The sequence below is a fragment of the Tursiops truncatus genome, chromosome 17 (genome assembly GCF_011762595.2).
Source record: "Tursiops truncatus isolate mTurTru1 chromosome 17, mTurTru1.mat.Y, whole genome shotgun sequence".
Classification (NCBI taxonomy): domain Eukaryota; kingdom Metazoa; phylum Chordata; class Mammalia; order Artiodactyla; family Delphinidae; genus Tursiops; species Tursiops truncatus.
The window spans coordinates 65,631,939-65,648,907 of NC_047050.1; the positions used below are offsets into that span (position 1 = coordinate 65,631,939).

General features: G+C 39.9%; 1 protein-coding gene across 2 annotated transcripts in view; it reads left to right on the forward strand.

Moving 5' to 3' along the window:
* LOC109549456 (uncharacterized) overlaps positions 1–16,969 on the forward strand; it is a 663,670-nt gene that overhangs the window by 601,299 nt on the left and 45,402 nt on the right. For both annotated transcript variants that reach the window (XM_073794754.1, XM_073794753.1), the window contains one exon: positions 4,450–4,514. Coding sequence is in view for 1 of the 2 variants with exons in the window: in XM_073794753.1 (XP_073650854.1) it covers positions 4,450–4,479 (30 nt within the window). In the remaining variant the exon portion in view is untranslated. The remainder of the gene's footprint in view (positions 1–4,449; positions 4,515–16,969) is intronic.

The following is a 16,969-nucleotide window of genomic DNA, read 5'->3' on the forward strand; positions in this document are numbered from 1 at the left end:
AAACTCCAGGGCTAGACCACGTTGACTAGCTCTGTGACTTGGGTAGGATATTTAACCCCTCTGAGCCTCAGCTTGCTTACTTGAAACTGCAGCTGATAATAGTCACCAACAAATAGGCTTGTTGCAAGAGTAAATGAATTAATATATATAAAACACATAGAACAGCACCCAGCAGAGAGTAAGTGTTCTATGAATGTTTGCTATTATAGTTGTTGTTATTATTATTTATAATTACATGGCTGTGTCCCACAAAACTGGGAGGCCCTTGACAGCAATGGTCATGTCTCACCCAGCCACGTATTCCAAACCTCCACAACCTGGCACTGAGGAGGAACTCTGTGCATATTTGGAAATAAGTAAGAAACACAGATGTGGAAATCAACCATTGACCTGGCCATTGCCCAATATCCCTCAGTAAGTGGTTCATTAGTTTGGGGATTAAATCTCCATCCCCAGATATATATTGAGCTTTACCAGTACTTTGCACCTACATTTAGAATGAAGTTATTGGATATATTCTAGAGATAAGGATTGATAAAAGGAAGAAGAAAGACACGTGAGGAATCTAGGTGCCCTAGGTAAGAAGAACAGACCTGAACAAGGAAGCAAAGGGTACAGGAATAGGAGTGGCCAACCTGAAGACGTATGTCAGTGGCTCACCAATTTTTCCCAGGGTTGGCTCTGTACTTGTGAAATTATATTACGCAGGCTGCTATTCACTTAACTGTGGCTGATCTTACCCCCTTCTATCAACAGGATAAACTTGGAATGAGGAAGCAAACAAGCTGATTATTGAGTGCCTAATATACAAAGAAGACTTTTAAATAATGGTCTTATTTGAATCTCACAGGCAGCCCTGGGAGGTCTGTGTTATTATCCCCTCCCTACAGATGAGCAAATGGAGACACAGCCATGCATAGTCATAACAGCCGGAGCACACAGAGCAATAATTTAAACTCTGACCTCTGTACTTCCCTGTTCTAACCCTTTCTTCCTTGTTTAAGCAGAGCCCAAATGGGGCTCACTCCCAAGGAGCAAAGCACTGTAAGCTTAGTATTCTGGCTTCCTACACCAGGCAGGAAAAGAAGAGTACATTAACTTTAAATCCCATCCATTGCATTGCCGAGAAACAAACAGTCATTAGCCTTTGTTTCTACTTTGGTACCATGGTTAGAGAAGCAAAGATGTTGAAACAGGTAAAAGTTAAGTCCGCCCAGTCGACAGGTGGGAACTTGCATCATTAGGGAACAGATACTGTTGAAAGTTCTATAGTTGGAGGGAATCCAGCGCAGCTGAATGTCAGAAGCAGCGTTTAAAGTTTTATGTAAATTTCCTTTCAGTCACCAGCTTCCCTCTTGGTTGTAAAAAAAGGGAAAAAGGAAAGAAACAGAATTTTTTTCTTAGTTTTCATTTTTTTAAACATCTTTATTGGAGTATAATTGCTTTACAATGGTGTGTTAGTTTCTGTTTTATAACAAACTGAATCAGTTATACATATACATAAGTTCCCATAGCTCTTCCCTCCTGCGTCTCCCTCCCTCCCACCCTCCCTATCCCACCCCTCCAGGCGGTCACAAAGCACTGAGCTGATCTCCCTGTGCTATGCAGCTGCTTCCCACTAGCTATCTATTTTACGTTTGGTAGTGTATATATGTCCATGCAACTCTCTCACTTAGTCCCAGCTTACCCTTCCCTCTCCCCATATCCTCAAGTCCATTCTCTAGTAGGTCTGTGTCTTTATTCCTGTCTTACCTCTAGGTTCTTCATGACCTTTATTTTTTCCTTAGATTCCATATATGTGGCACATATATACAATGGAATATTACTCAGCCATAAAAAGAAATGAAATTGAGATATTTGTAGTGAGGTGGATGGACCTAGAGTCTGTCATACAGAGTGAAGTAAGTCAGAAAGAGAAAAACAAATACCGTATGCTAACACATATATATGGAATCTAAGGGGAAAAAAAAAAGTTTTCATTTTTGACTGTGTCAGACTGTGGTCCCAAGACCCCCCCAAAACGGTTGAAATGATTCATTGTGGTTCCTACAAGAATTTGGTATTTTCTGGAGAAAAGCGCAGATATATTCCTGTGTCTGGAATATATGTACTGCTTTAGGCGTCTGAATCATTCATATCCTAGAGTAAAATCTTAGATTGTTTTTCAGTGGTGCTTCCAAGGATTTGATAACACAAATCTTCTATTATTGCCTCATGTGTTATCATCTCTTGATGGGGAAATAAAATAGAGACTAGAATTTATATCCCCACCCATACAGGTAGGAAACTTGAGGAACTAGGATGAAGCAACTCATCTAAGCAGTATAGATAAATAAAAAACATTTTTGAAGAAGAAAGAAAAACCATGTCATCCAGAGCCCTACAATCAGAAATCTCAAGACATTGGGTGTTACAGCCAGTGGCTGCCACCATCACAGGGATCCTCTACAGCCTGTCCCTGGGCGATGGCCATCCAAACCCTGCTTCAGCGTGCTCAAGGAAGAAACGGTGTTTCTTCCTCTTTGTAGAATGCCATATTTCAAAGCAACTATTACCCGTGAACAAGGCAGATCCTCAATAGACATGGAGCAGGCCCGGGGAAGGCTGGAATCTGTCTGCAAGGCTGTGTTAATCCCAGGTGGTTACTGATCAGTGACACGGCTAAACTGATGGTTTATTGAACTACTAAGAAATCTGCTTCTCCAGTGACAGCTAGGTACATGGCTGCTTCAAAAGCTGAGTCAACACTTCACTCTTGTTCTTGTCACAAACCTTGATCGTCATTTGTAACCTTATCGGGTTTATATTTACAACCTGAATATGTTGAGTATTTACTGAAATCGGACACCGTGAAGCACTTGTATAGCTTTTGCTCGTTTACCTTTACGGTCACCCTGATGAAGGATTACTATCCTCCCATTTTCTGAACGAGAAAACTGCAGGTTATAATTTTACCCCAATGAGGGAAGCAGAAGACCAAAGGAGCCATTAGCAGTAAGTGCTGCATTAGGAGTTACTCTAGGAATCTTTAGAAAGAAACCGTCCTCTCCATTGATGGCCTATTGAGAGAGGATGACTTCTGAGTGGGGCCTGGGGGATGAACGAAGGAGAGGAAGGCTTACAGACAAAGGTAACACCATAATGAAAGGCCTAGGGTCTTGAAAGAAGACAGCGAATTTGCAGTATTTCTTAAAGGTAGCTCCCTGGACTCCCTGACCTGGCTGTCTTCACTATAACCTTACACAGAGCACATATACCTGGTATATACATATCGATTGCCTTCTCTGTGGTTCAGATGTTTGATTTCACAGCACTTGCCCCTGGTGCTGGGTCTTCAAGCTCCCAAGTGTAGAATTAGCTCTTAAACCCCACTTGATGTCATGGTGATAAGGATGGCATTGGCTTATCGCCCAGCAGGCAAGGAGAGAGATTATTTCAGGAGCCAGGCTTGGGTGGACAGAATGCTCAGGCCTTCCAGGTCCTTTCGTAATAAGCAGAAGATTTTCTTTTCCTTCAGTGATACCTGTACTAAATTTTGACTTAAGGCAATAACCGGCTCCACTCACCAAATGGCAATCGGCTGTGAGTATCAGCCCTCAGGGAATCACTCCTCTTTTAAGAAGAAAATTCTCATTTAAATAATTACACATTGGCCTCTGGGTTAATGCAAATTGTAGGATGTGCTACCAGGACTTTTGCGAGAACATATGAGACATCATTAGTAATACTCAACAGTTTCTGCTTTAAGCTATTAACCCATTCTGAGCTTTAATGAGATCAGCTGTGGATCTAGAATATTCTGGGAAGTTTGACACCGAGTTAAATGAGAGAAAAGTAGAATCAGAGAAAAGCAGATCTGGAGAGGTCTTAGGAATGGTCTTCTCTAGAGATTTCAAACTTGTTCTTAATGGAAACCCTTTTTCAAACAATATCTTAAAGGGACCCTGAGGTAGGCATCTGTTATTTCTACTTTGCCTCCTTCTTGATAAAATACACCTTAATTTTCTTGGAGAAAACACCCCTACTCCATGTATATTATATGGGATTGACCCTAACCCAGCTTCTGCCATTAGCAATTCTAGCCTGAGGCCAAAGATGGCACAGGAGGCAGATCTCTGAGAAACACAAAGAAATGAACCTCTAAGGTAAATACAGTTAACCTGCTTGATCAAGCTGTACCTGAAGCCAACTGACCATAGACTTCTTAGTTATGTAAATAAAGAGATTATCTTTTATACTTAAGCCAGTGTGAGTGGAATTTTCTGTTACTTGCAAATGAAAACATTGTAAAAGAGTCTAAAAGCCAGCAATATAAAAAAGATAAGGCCAGGCTGCTCTGATTAAAATGAGGGTAGGAAACTTGGGGCCCCACTCACAATGTACTCCCTCAATTTCCAAAAGGCTCTGTAGATGGACTCTACAATCTAACTCAATTCTTTTATTTTACAGGTAGACAAACCATGGTCCAAGGAAGAATAGTAAAATATTGGCATCATGCTTGAAGGAATTAAAACGTGAGTACAAGTTTTTTGCTTTTTGTTTTAAGCAAGTTTCAGAAACTTAGGATAAGTAGTTACTACTTAAAAATTAGAAAAGATTTTATTGAGGGAAATCGTAATAATACAGGACACAAAATAACACTAAATAAGCTGTCAATAATTATAGCACCATAACCCGTAATATGGGTCTCACAATGTCCATAAAAAGCATTGACGGTTATTGCCTTATGGATAGTTGGTCATCCTTCGGAAAAACAGGTTTGTGTAGACCTGACCATGCGTCTTATAAATTTGCCAGTGAAATTTCTGGTATGTTCTAATGAAAATGAACTTTTCCTTTGGGATCTGGCTTTATCCGATGCCATTCATCTTACCTCTTACTGTTGTGCAAAGCTTCACACCATGTAACCTCAGCTTTCTCCTGAAGGACATCACTGTTGCAGAAGATATCTTTAAGACAAACGAAAAGAAATTTAACGTACGGATCAAAATTTGGTAGCACAATATGAAAGGCACGTGGTAAACCATTGTGCCGTGGTAGACTAGTAAAAGGTCAGAAGACTGGCAAATTCCAAATCAAAGAGAGGAGAAAGTAGGTTCTGGCCATGAATGTGTAATTAATAAGTGAGTCATTGCTCTCTTCATTTAAATAAAATTATCTTTTAATAATTTAATGAGATCAGCTACCTCTTTTCTCTTTCCAGTGAGAAAAAAAAAACACAATTTGGTGGTTAGATAAACAGATACTAAACCAAAATTTGAAAGAACATCATTTCCTTCTGTCTCTTAGCTAAAGATAAATCATTACATGACCGCTTTCTGAAGTTTGAGTAGCATCTTAACAGAAATATGTGTCTTTAAGAGCTTGGAACTCAACTCAGTAGAAAAACCTTTTAATCCTGCTGTTTCATGGAGTGATTGTAATTTTAGTAAAAGTACATCCATTCTGCCTAAAAAGAGTTTATTTTTGGAGGCCCATATAAATGCTCTTATATTATTTTTTGTTTGTTTGTTGCTCTCTCATCTAATATTTTTGAGTAAAGGAGAGTTCTCAAAAACTTGATTTGCTTTTAGTGGCAAAGTTGCTGAAGTGTTTGAGAAACACTCAAGAGGCTGAGAGTTGTTGTATAAAAACATAGTATAATGATTTATTCAAGAAAATGCAAGGAAATTAACTTTTCTCCATATACAGAAAGAGTAATTTTGCTATTCCAACTTCATCTTGTTTGGGCTTTCATCACTGAAAGCATCTATAACTAGTTACTAGTGCCAAGGAGTTATTAGAGATGCCGCTTTGGTGGGTTTTAGTAAAATTTGAGATTGTGCAGTTTCTCTGAGATCTAATATCCCACAACAATATGCTGCAGGGTTAACCTACTGCTGCCACTTACTAATTATGTGAACTTGGGTAAATTACTTATCTTTCCTCAGATGACTTTCTCAGTTTTCTCGTCTGTAAAATAGAGCTATGTTCAATACTTTAATAGGGTTGTTGTAAAGAGTATATGAGTTAATATATATATTTAGGGCTCTTAAGATGATTTCTAGCGTATGGGAAACACTTAGTGTTAGTCTTTATGAGCACATATGCCTAGTGTAACTAGCACTAGCAGGCAGTCCATAAAGGGCTTCACCTTGAGGAAAACCGATACAGCAAAACCTGATCTCACCATCCCGATGAACATGAGGCTAGTCTTCCGGGTCAGCCTGAACACTCACTGGTTGTAGGAGGCAAGATTCTAAGATTCTTCCAAGATTCCTGCCCCATCACATATGGGCCCTTTATAATCTCCTACTCTTTAAGTGCAGCCAGAACCTTGTATAGGATGGGGTACCACTCTTGTGATTAGGTAACTAATCAGTGGACTTTGAGTTAACCAAAAGGAAGGGTACCCAGGTGGGTCTGACCTAATCAGGTGAGCCCTTAAAGGGACCAGGTCCTTCCTGAAGTCAGAGATAAAGTGTGAGAGGGCCTATGGAAGGAGCCACATGGCAAGGAACTGAAGTGGTCTCTAGGAACTGGGAATGGTTTCTGGACCACACCCAGCAACATAATGGGGGCCTCGTTCCGAGGGCAGCTGAATTCTGCCAGTAACCACATGAGCTTGAATGGGACCCCTTGCTCTGCAGGAGATTACAGTCTCAGCTGCTACCTTGATTTCATCCTTGTGATATACTGAGCAGAGAAGCCAGTTGAGCTCTGCCTGAACTCTTAACCTACAGAACTGTGCAGAATAAGTTGATGTTGTTTTAAGCTGCTGTGTTTGTGGTAATTTGTTACACAGCAATAGAAAACAAATACCCTTTTGCTAATAACCTAAAGTTGTACCTCATCTGCTGGGCTTATGAGGGGCCAGGAGGCTAGACAGTAAGAAATGTCTGGCTTCATCATTTTGCTTCTCAGTGCCTCTGTGAGGGAAGCGTAACTCAGAGAGGCATGTGGCACCAGAGAATGGCCCTGTTCATTTGTGTGGACCTGCCTCCTACAGGGGAGTTTTTGTCACCCCCCAAATGCCTTTAATACACTCATATAATCCCCAGAAAACCCTTCCTCTAGAACTTTGTCATCCTTTAGGCTTCTTCTTAGTAGAAATTCCAAGAAACTTTCCCTAACTACTCACTCTAACTTTGGCCACCTCCCGAGACATCACCATTTACTTCCTTTGTAGCACTGGTCTGTATGAGTATGTCCCCTTACATGGTAAAAGACTTTGCAGACTTGATTAAGTTAAGGATTTTGAGATGTGGAGATTGTCCTGGGTTAACCAGATGTGCCCACTGTAATCACAATAGATACCCTTATAAGAAGGAGACAGGAGGGTCGGAGTCAGAGGCGATGTGGCAACAGGATCAGTGGTTGGAGCTATATGATTGCTAGCTTTGAAGACGGAAGATTCCTGGAGCCCAGGAATGCAGGCAGCCACTAAAGGCTGAAAAGAGCGAGGAAGCAGATGCTCCTGTAGAGTCTCCAGAAGAAATGCAATTTTTCTGACACCCTGATTTCAGCCCAGTGAAACCCATTTTGGAAGTCTGACCCCCCAGAACTCTAAGACAATAAATGTTTATTATGTTAAGCCACTAAATTGGTGGTAACTTGTTATAGCAGCAGTACGAGACTAATACAGAAAGGTAGAGAGACAGAGCTATCTTAGATATATGTCTCCTCTTTATAAATATCATCTTGCATTGCTTTGTCTATTAGTCAGTGGTGTTAGGTCCTGCCAAGGATGGGAAACATAATTTTTACCTCTAGTAAATCTTTCCTCATCATCTCCCTGGCTCCTCCTTGTGCCTTGGATGTGATTTGGCAGATAGAAACAACATGGGCTTCAGAATCAAAAAGAGTTGAATTCAAATCTTAGTTCTGTTATTTATCAGTAGCATGCATTAGGACAAATAGCTCCACCCCTTGGATTCAGTCATTTCATCTCACTTTCAGCATTGTCACAAGGGGTAGGAAGCAAACAAGTAAATCATAACAAAGACAATAATGCTATTGTTGATAAGCAAGGCAGCCTTCCAAGGAGATGGATGGAGAACTCACATTAGTGTGTTTCTGCTCTGGACATCCATACGACTGCATGGTGGCAGGAGCTGTGGATAGCTAACTTCCTTCTTCACATTATAGAAGGAGATGTGGTGCCGACAGGCCCAATCTTGGAAGGAAGAAGCAGCAAAGATTGGATGGGGAAAAAGAGGAGGCCAGTGAATAGCAGAAGGCAGCAAGTGTAGTTATGTGAACTTCCCTGGAATTTCCAGATCTTTAGGAGCGAGTTCTAAATTTATATATTCTTAGTGTGAGTGTAATTTTTATAGAAATGGATAAAGGCAATTCCTATAACCGCTTTGACTTAGGGCAAAACAGAAAGAAGTTTCAGGTGGAGGGTGACCATGAGAAGGTAAGCCCCTGGGAATTAGTAAAAATCAGGGAAGGACATTAGACTTCCGTGGACCATGAGATTGAGAATTGAGCCAGGCTTACCCAACTCTGTGAAGTACAAGGCCAGGGCCCTGCTAACAACTCATGATAGGAATGCCTGGCAAGTTATAGACGCACAAACAATTTGGGGATGTTCTGTATACTTTCTCCTCCCATTTGAAACATGTTATCTTCCAAGTTTGTTTAGATAAGAGACATGGGAAGCCCTGATGATCTGAACTAACAGGAAAACAGTGGGTTTGACAGGTGGTAATAGCAATCAAGAAGTCCATTCCACCTCCAGGGCCCAGAATTTATCCCTTTTGTTCCCAATCACCTCTCTGCCCTCTGGTCCAATGCTGTCTGCTGGGGAAGACTTAAAACAAGAGAGCAGGTGGCTTCACAGACCTCTCATTTGGGTAATGAGTTAGAAATTTTACCTAAAGCCAAGCCCAAGGACCTCTCCAGCTGCTATACACTGGAAGTTGACAGACAGCAACGTGTGTGTGTGTGTGTGTGTGTGTGTGTGTGTGTGTGTGTGTGTGTGTTGAAAGGGAGGCTGAAATGTCTCTTTAATAATCAACACATTCATACCTGTTTCCTTTCTTTTTTCTTCCTTTTTGTAAACCACAACAATTTCTTGAATCACTTGATTCTTTTATGGGGTAATGAAATAAATAAAGCCTACCTTCAATCAGCTACCTCTTCAAGCAGTTAGCTTTATGCACAAATTTTCAAGGAACTCCTCATTGCCCCTTCTGAACTGCTGTGGGAAAAGATTGGAAGGAGATAGCCAGAGGTCAGTAATATAGGGTGAGGCACCTGGGCACCCTCCTCAGCTCAGGGAAGGGTTAATGAATTGCATTCTGGGGACAAAGAGAACTTTGACAAGAGAGAGTCTGGCAGTTTTCATAAGGCAGGAAAGGTGACCATTATCAACTGAGAGCTGGGTGTGCAAACACAATCTATACGTTTATATACCTTCTCCTACCTTGTAGACATTGTTTAAATGGGAGGGGAAGAAAGTGAAAGTGTCTGGGTCGTCCTTTTGGAAAGACACAGACAGAAATTCTCATGCTTGACCTGCATCTTTTGTCTCAAGGAGCAAGTCCCACCTTCTCTGGGTTGGGTGTCACAGAGAGAGTTTGAAAGACAGCATCACAACCATCAACATCATTCATTCAACAGCCATTTATTGAGCACTGATTGTGGGACAGTCACTACCCTAGGTGCCAGGCTTACAATAATGAGCAAAAAGTCAATGTCCTTTCTTTCTCCCATAAGACTCTTGGTCTACTCACTGTTGTCATTCAACTTGTCATCATCATCATTGCTATCGTCACTAACCACCTCTTTTCTTGTCTGTTAGTGCAACGTTTAAAATTTAAGTGTGCTTTTGAAATGAGTAGGGATGGAAAAAAATGAACATAAAAATAAAGTCTTAAAAAAATAAAACAGTGAAAAATAATCACCTGGAGATTTCATTAAAATGCAAATGTCCAAGTATATTTGCCATGCTATGAACTAGCAAATCTTGAGATGGGTCCCATGATTCAACGTTTTCAAAACAGTCCAGAGGATTTTGATGTAGACATTTCATGGCTCTCACTTTGCAAATATAGGCTTATGTTATAGCACTTCAAACATTTTTGTCACAGTCATTGTTTCAAATGTCACAACAGCCCAAGAAAGTAAATAGAATGAGAATTATTATCTCCAATTTATGGATGAGGAAAACAAATGCATAAGGATGTCTATTTAATCTAATTTAATATAACTGGCATCCAGTTTGTTCAAGCTTTGTACTAGAAGTGGTAGAGAAGAATGACATGCCCAATGAATTTGTGTTAGAGGATGAAGAAAAGTATACAAATATTCCAGGTGCTTTACAAACTATCTTATCTGCAGTTTACTTTTATATATATCAGTATATACATAAATATACATGTATTATGTCACCTTTATTCTGTACCTTGAGGGTGATAATTTCATTTATTCACTAATTTATTCATTGATTTTACCTAATATTTAGTGAACACTACTCTACTATGTGCCTTGCAGTCCTCTAGGTATTGGGGATGCAGTAATAAATAATATACACAAAAACATCTGCCTCCATGGGATTGACATTCTATCTGGGGAGACAGACATGAGGAAAATATACCATGATGTAGTTCATTGGTATTTGAAGGGAGCTATCCAGGAACAGAATGTATGGCTGTTTGGGACCTATTTGATAATATAATAAATATTTATACAAGTGACAGAATTTAGCCTGAAACTTGCTTTGGTCAAAATATTCTTTACAGAAGTAAGATTCTTGAAGAGTAGATTAACAACGCCCATCTATCTTTAATTGTCGTAAACCATTGTTTACCAAAATAATCTAATAATTGTAAACAGCCAAATTGGCATATCAATTTGTAATAGATTGTCTCATTTCATCTTTACAGTAATGCCATGGTGTAGATAATATTATTATCTCCATTTTACAGATTAGACATTTGAGGCTTAAAGAGGTTAAACAGTTTCCTGATGCTCAGTTATTAGGTATTGAGTAGTAGAGCCAGGCTTTAAACTGGTGTGTTTCTATAGCCTGAACTATATCCACTTCACCATCCTGCTCTAAGAAGATCTCAGTGTCACAAAATCTATATAACCCATCTCTCAACACTTCCCAGTGGCCTTGGGTTTCAGCTGGCCATTCTCTTTCACACCGGCAACATTCATCTTACCTCTGTGCCTCCTCTCCAGCCTTCTGCCTATCAAAGCCAGTTTAAGGTTCCCTTATCAAAGAACTTTCCAGGACCAATTCTAATTGGTGATGATCATGATAACTTCTTAGTCTATATTAAATCTTGTCTCTCCTGAGTAACTAACTGAAACTTCCCTTGAAATTAAGGAACATTTTTCCTACACTTTTCTAATATCCCACAGCATCTAATATGATACACTGCATACAGAAGACGGGTAACCTTTGCTGCTTCAGTACATAAATGTTAACTGCACTGCTTAGAATATAGTGCCTGTCACATACTAGATGCTCAGTAAGTATTTGCTTTCTTAGATAGAATTTTCACAAGATTCTGAAGAGTACAGTGGATGTCTCTTTCAATTTAGATGATTAGAAGTAGAAAATCAATGAGAATTCAATTTTTAATTTAAGCTATTTTTATTGTAAACAACTATTATTTACATACTCATTTTAATATAAGGCTTAGAGACCATGGAACAAGAAGCTCATTTTCAATATATAATGTATGTATCTAGAAATCTGAGTCAGCAATGAGGTTATCTGAGGCCAAATTGGGGAAATATTCATAGAGGGAGGTCCTGGATAGCATGGGCAGGATTGACATGGAACACAGAATGTGGGAAAGAGAAGGTATGCATGGGGCCAAGCTTTTACACGTTAGGTTTTCTCTCTTGTGTTACAAAAAAGTTGGAGGAAGAAGTGGTGAATGAACCATATACTAAGCTAAAAGAGGTTATTTAAGCAGCCCTCTACTTAATTTGGAAACATAAATCACATTTCATATCTTGTCACTTCTCAATGACACATGCGCACAGTTAATGGCATTTGATGGCATTGAAACAGACAGATTTGGCAAATATTGATCAGTCACACGTAAACATGTGACAGACTCATAGCATTTAATATATTCATATATGTGTGTCTCAATATGTGGGCCTTGTCTTCCGAGGCCAATACTAAGATAAATGGTTCAATAGGGGATTTTATTAATTTATGAATTTCCTTAAATTGATGTCTTAGTCAATACAAATGTATCACATTCAGGTATATGTATTTGAAAAGAATAAAATTATCTGAAACTGGACTGTTGTCAATGTGGGAAATACGTTCATTCTGTGAACAAGTATGTACAATATAATTACAAAAAGCCACTGTCTAAGCTTTATGCAGACTCATGAGGTCAAAAAACATTATACCAGTAAAAACTTAAGAAAAAAGTATTTGTGTGACACACACCCAGGTATGTACACACACATACATACATGCATGTTAAACTCCTAGAAACAGTGATTTCATGATGAAAGCACTTTGGGTTAAATTTGTTTCTCCCTCTGAACTTTTAGTTTTCTCCTTTCTAAACATGGGGATAATTTTAATTGTGTCTATTTCAAGGAGATGTCAGAATTAAATGAGATGGTATATATAAAAATGCCTAAATCATGTGGGACCTGTAATACTGAGTATCCACCTCTGACCTCTCTTTTTGTCTCTGTTCCCGCTTATCATGAGTCTAGCTAGCTTTATGCTATTCTTTTTGGAGGAGCCATAAGAAGTAGATAAAATCCTACCTGCTGCCAAAGACAATGCTGTTGGGGAACCAAAATTTTTCATAAGCAGATTAGAGAACTTCAGGGGAGAGGATGTAGCCAAACGTTCACTCATGCACTTCGTGCTTTTATGTGTATAAAGTAGAAGGTGGGAATTTTGAAAAGTGCTGGTGAAGGTTTCTTCAAGGTTTATCCTATTAGACTATGACCAGCAAGAATTACAGATAAGATCTCCAATGAGCCAGAAAAGTCAGAATCGGGTCATTGCCACACTGGAGAGAGAACTCTGAAAGCAGGAAGCCCCCGAGGAAACATGATGGCTGCAAGTAGGCAGGAGAAATGGCAAGGGATTTTCGCTGGAGCCAGGCTATGACAGTCAGATGACAGGAACTAGAAAAGCACACCAGCAGGAAAGGAATCTTCCATCTGAACCCAAGCTCCATGGCCTACTCAAGTCCTGAAGCTCACAGATGCTACCGTACATCTTTGCAGCATACTCAGGTGTAACGCACAGGGTAGGTAAGGATCACCGTGCTTGCCTCAGTGACATGGATAGCAATATCCTGACCTACCGGAGCAAGCACTGAGCCAGCAGCCAGAAGACCCAAGACTGACTCCGCCTTCCACTTAACAGCTCCATAATATTGGGCAAATAAATTCCCTTAGTGCCCTTACTTGCAGAGTGGTGATGTTCACTCTCTTTCATACGTCGTGTGAGATCCAAAAGAAATAAGTATGAAGCAGCATAGGTTAGTGGTGAAGAGTGAAGACAGCCTGGATTCAAATCCCAGATCCACCACTTACAGCAGCACATGATCTTACTAAGTGTAGCTATTCTTCAGAGTCCTCGTCTGGAAAGTGGGATCATAAGATGTCTTTTCCACAGTTATTGTGAGGATTAAGGGTAACTGGCAAAACATGTGAAGTAATTACAAAAGAACCAGGCCCATAGTAAACATTCAATAAATGTACTGGGAACTGTGATCGTTAATGAAAATACAGCTTGTGAACAGGTGATGTGGGAGCACAGGAACCTGGCCTCAGAATCAGACAGGCTTAGGCTCTGATTCAAATGCCACCCTTATAAGCTGGATGACTGGAAGGAAATTACTTAACTCCTCAATATCAGGTTTTTAATTTGCACAGTGGGCATGATAATTCACTGTTCAAGGCGTTCTTATGAAGATTTGAAATAGCCTATATCAAGCAAATGGAATAGGGTGTTTTTTCAATAAATGGGAGTTATATGTAACGATAGGGTAATAGACACATCTAGAGAGTATTGCTGTTAGAATTGATCTTGCTGTCAGGTTCTTTCCTAAGCAAGATAGGACTTCTCAGATGCTAAGACTGAGGCCCTCTTGAGTCCATATCAATGAGGTTGACCAGTACAGCTGGGAAATTTGAGAACCTCATTTCAAGCAAGCATAGATGCAGCTTTCTTTACAGAAAACTTGATCAGAACAGACCGATTCACACAATTCATCCATCCCCAGTGGTCCGTATTTATAGTGGCACTTTGCCCAGCCCTCTTTTCTCTCTGGTCTTATGTGTCGGTGAGACTGATGGGGAGAACATCAGAATGTCCTGGGAGTGAAACGCCACAGGTAGCCTGAGGACATGAGCTGTGCCTCCCGGGGGCCTTAGACCTCAACAACACTGCCACTGTCCTTCCCAGAAAGGCTGGAAGGTGGACAAGGGCCAGCTGGACCCAAATGCCACGAAGCAGACCAAAGGGTTGCAAGCGGGCCAGGAGGAAGCCTAGAAGATGGATCTCTGAGAAGGTGGCTGGCAGTGCATTCTCACAGTGCTCTTCAAAGCACTGGACTCATCCCAGCTCTAAGTGCCAAACACCCAAAGGAGCTAGCAACACACTTCTAACTCTTGTAGGGAGTCCTGGCTCAGAGGATCCACAAAGGACAAAAAGGGCCCAGCAATGGCTAAGTTCCTTGTATGTGGCGAGTACTCTACACCTCGACCCCGTTTGGTCCCGACAACACCTGTGTCAAGCTCCAGTCATCAGCCCATTGTACGCAGCCTGATACGTTGTGAGCCTTCAACAAATGCTAGCTGTTATTACTGTTGTTGTCATCATTCTTATTACAGATGAAGAGAATGAGTGTCATGGCTGTGAAGTGACTTGCCCACGGTCATATAGCTTGGTAGTGACAAAGCTGGGTCTCAAACCTGATTATCTACTTCCAAAGCCTACACACTAGCGTCAAAGCCTGCAGCCAGTGTGGCTTATCAGACACCTTCCCTGCTCTGGGGGCCATACAGGTGCGTTGACAGAGACAGGTAATTCCTACCTCCCCAAAAACTTCAGAGTCTAGTTTAACAGTGTTTTTCAGACTGTGAGTCTTGGCCTTCAGTAGTTCATGAAACCACTTTGAGGTCATCACAAATCGATTTTTAATGATATAGAATCAAAGTTAAACAAAGAATGCATCTTACATAATTCAGCGATGTAATGACGCTTGTTTTAATCATGTATATTAACATGTATATGCGTATACTGGATCATGACATACAAAATATAGCTAATAAAGATAATGGTCAGAAGTATTTGAAAGCCATTAATCTAGCAGATCTGCAAGCAGCAGACAGAGATTTAAGTGGTGCAGTTACTTGCTAGCAAACTCTTCTCATTGGTCTCTTTGGGACTACAGGGTGCCCTTAGTGCTATCTCCAGTGGAGGGGAGGGCTCATCATGGCCCACATCAAGGTAGGGGCATCACAGGACAGGACTTCATAGATCAGACTTCTGAAATCCATTTTGAACATCGCAGTCTACTGAATCCAATCACATAATAGGAATTGAGTTTTGAATCAACCTGGAGTAAATCCATTTTTTTTTATTCCTATGTGAGTATTTGTTTCCAATTTTTTAATTTATTTTAAAATTTAAGTATAGTTGATTTACAATGTTGTGTTAGTTTCAGGTGTACAGAAAAGTGATTCATATATACATATAGATTATATAGATATTCTTTTTCAGATTCTTTTCCATTATAGGTTATTACAAGATTTTGACTATAGTTCCCTGCGCTATACAGTAGGTCCTTGTTGTTTATTTTATATATGGTAGTGTGTGTATGTTAATTCCTAGCTCCTAATTTATCGCTTCCCTTCTGGCTCCCCCCTTTGGTAACCATAAGTTTGTTTTCTATGTCTGTGGATCTGAAATCCAATTGTTTTTATTTAACATTCAGCTAACATTTTTTAAGCCCCTCTGGGTACCAGTCACTGTATTAGGCACTGAAAAGAAGAGGTTCAAAAGACAGATACACTGTTGCCTTGCCCTGGTAGTGCTCCCAATTCCTTCCACAAACATGAACTGAATCCCTTTTACGTACTAGAACCTGAGCCAGACACTAGGAAGATCAAAGCCAGACCAAGCTGTGTTGGAGCTTGAGGGCAAAGGAATTTTAGCATAAGTTTTTAATTGCTGATTTTTTCCAGAACACTAGAATGGCTGAAAAATCAAAATACAGAAGTGTTAAAACTCACATTATTTTATGTTTAAATGTTTTATGTATACCCCAAACTGAATTTATTATAATTTTACCTTCCTGGTTTTATTGGAAGCATACTCATCAATAACATTTTAGAAACAGTTCCTTATCTCATTTTCAGCTGGGAGAATTCCTATGTTTGACAATTTCCCTTGACCAAGTAATGATCTTAAATAATTTTTAATTAACTTCAGTTTACTGATCCTGTCTTTATTTTAAACATTGATATTATGTTCACTGTGGAATGTTTGCACTAATTTTGATTTTTTAAAATCATGCATTAAAGTCGTATTTACCTTGGTAATTTATATTGCCCACCCTCTTCCCACCGAATATTGTGCCCATGCCAGCACCTTACTGGATCCACTGGTCCTAGCACTAAGGGGTCCACAAATGAGTTAGGATGGAGCCTTTCTTCTTCAGCTTTTGTAATCCAACAGTAGACTCGAGCCAGTAAACACATACAGTTAACATTTCTTGAGCATTTATTTAGTGTTGTTCTAACTACTTTACATGTATTAATTAATTTAATCTTTCCATCGATCCTGTGAGGTAGCTACTATTTATTATCCCCATTAAAAAAAAAAACAAGAAATTTAGGCAAAGAGCATTTAGGAAACTAGCCCAAGGTCACACAGTTCTAAAAGACAGAGCCTGGATTTGAACTCAGAGTCAGCCTGTCTCCAAAGCCGAAGCCATCAACCGTGGAGTAGTTTCTAGGTTAAGGCAGGAGG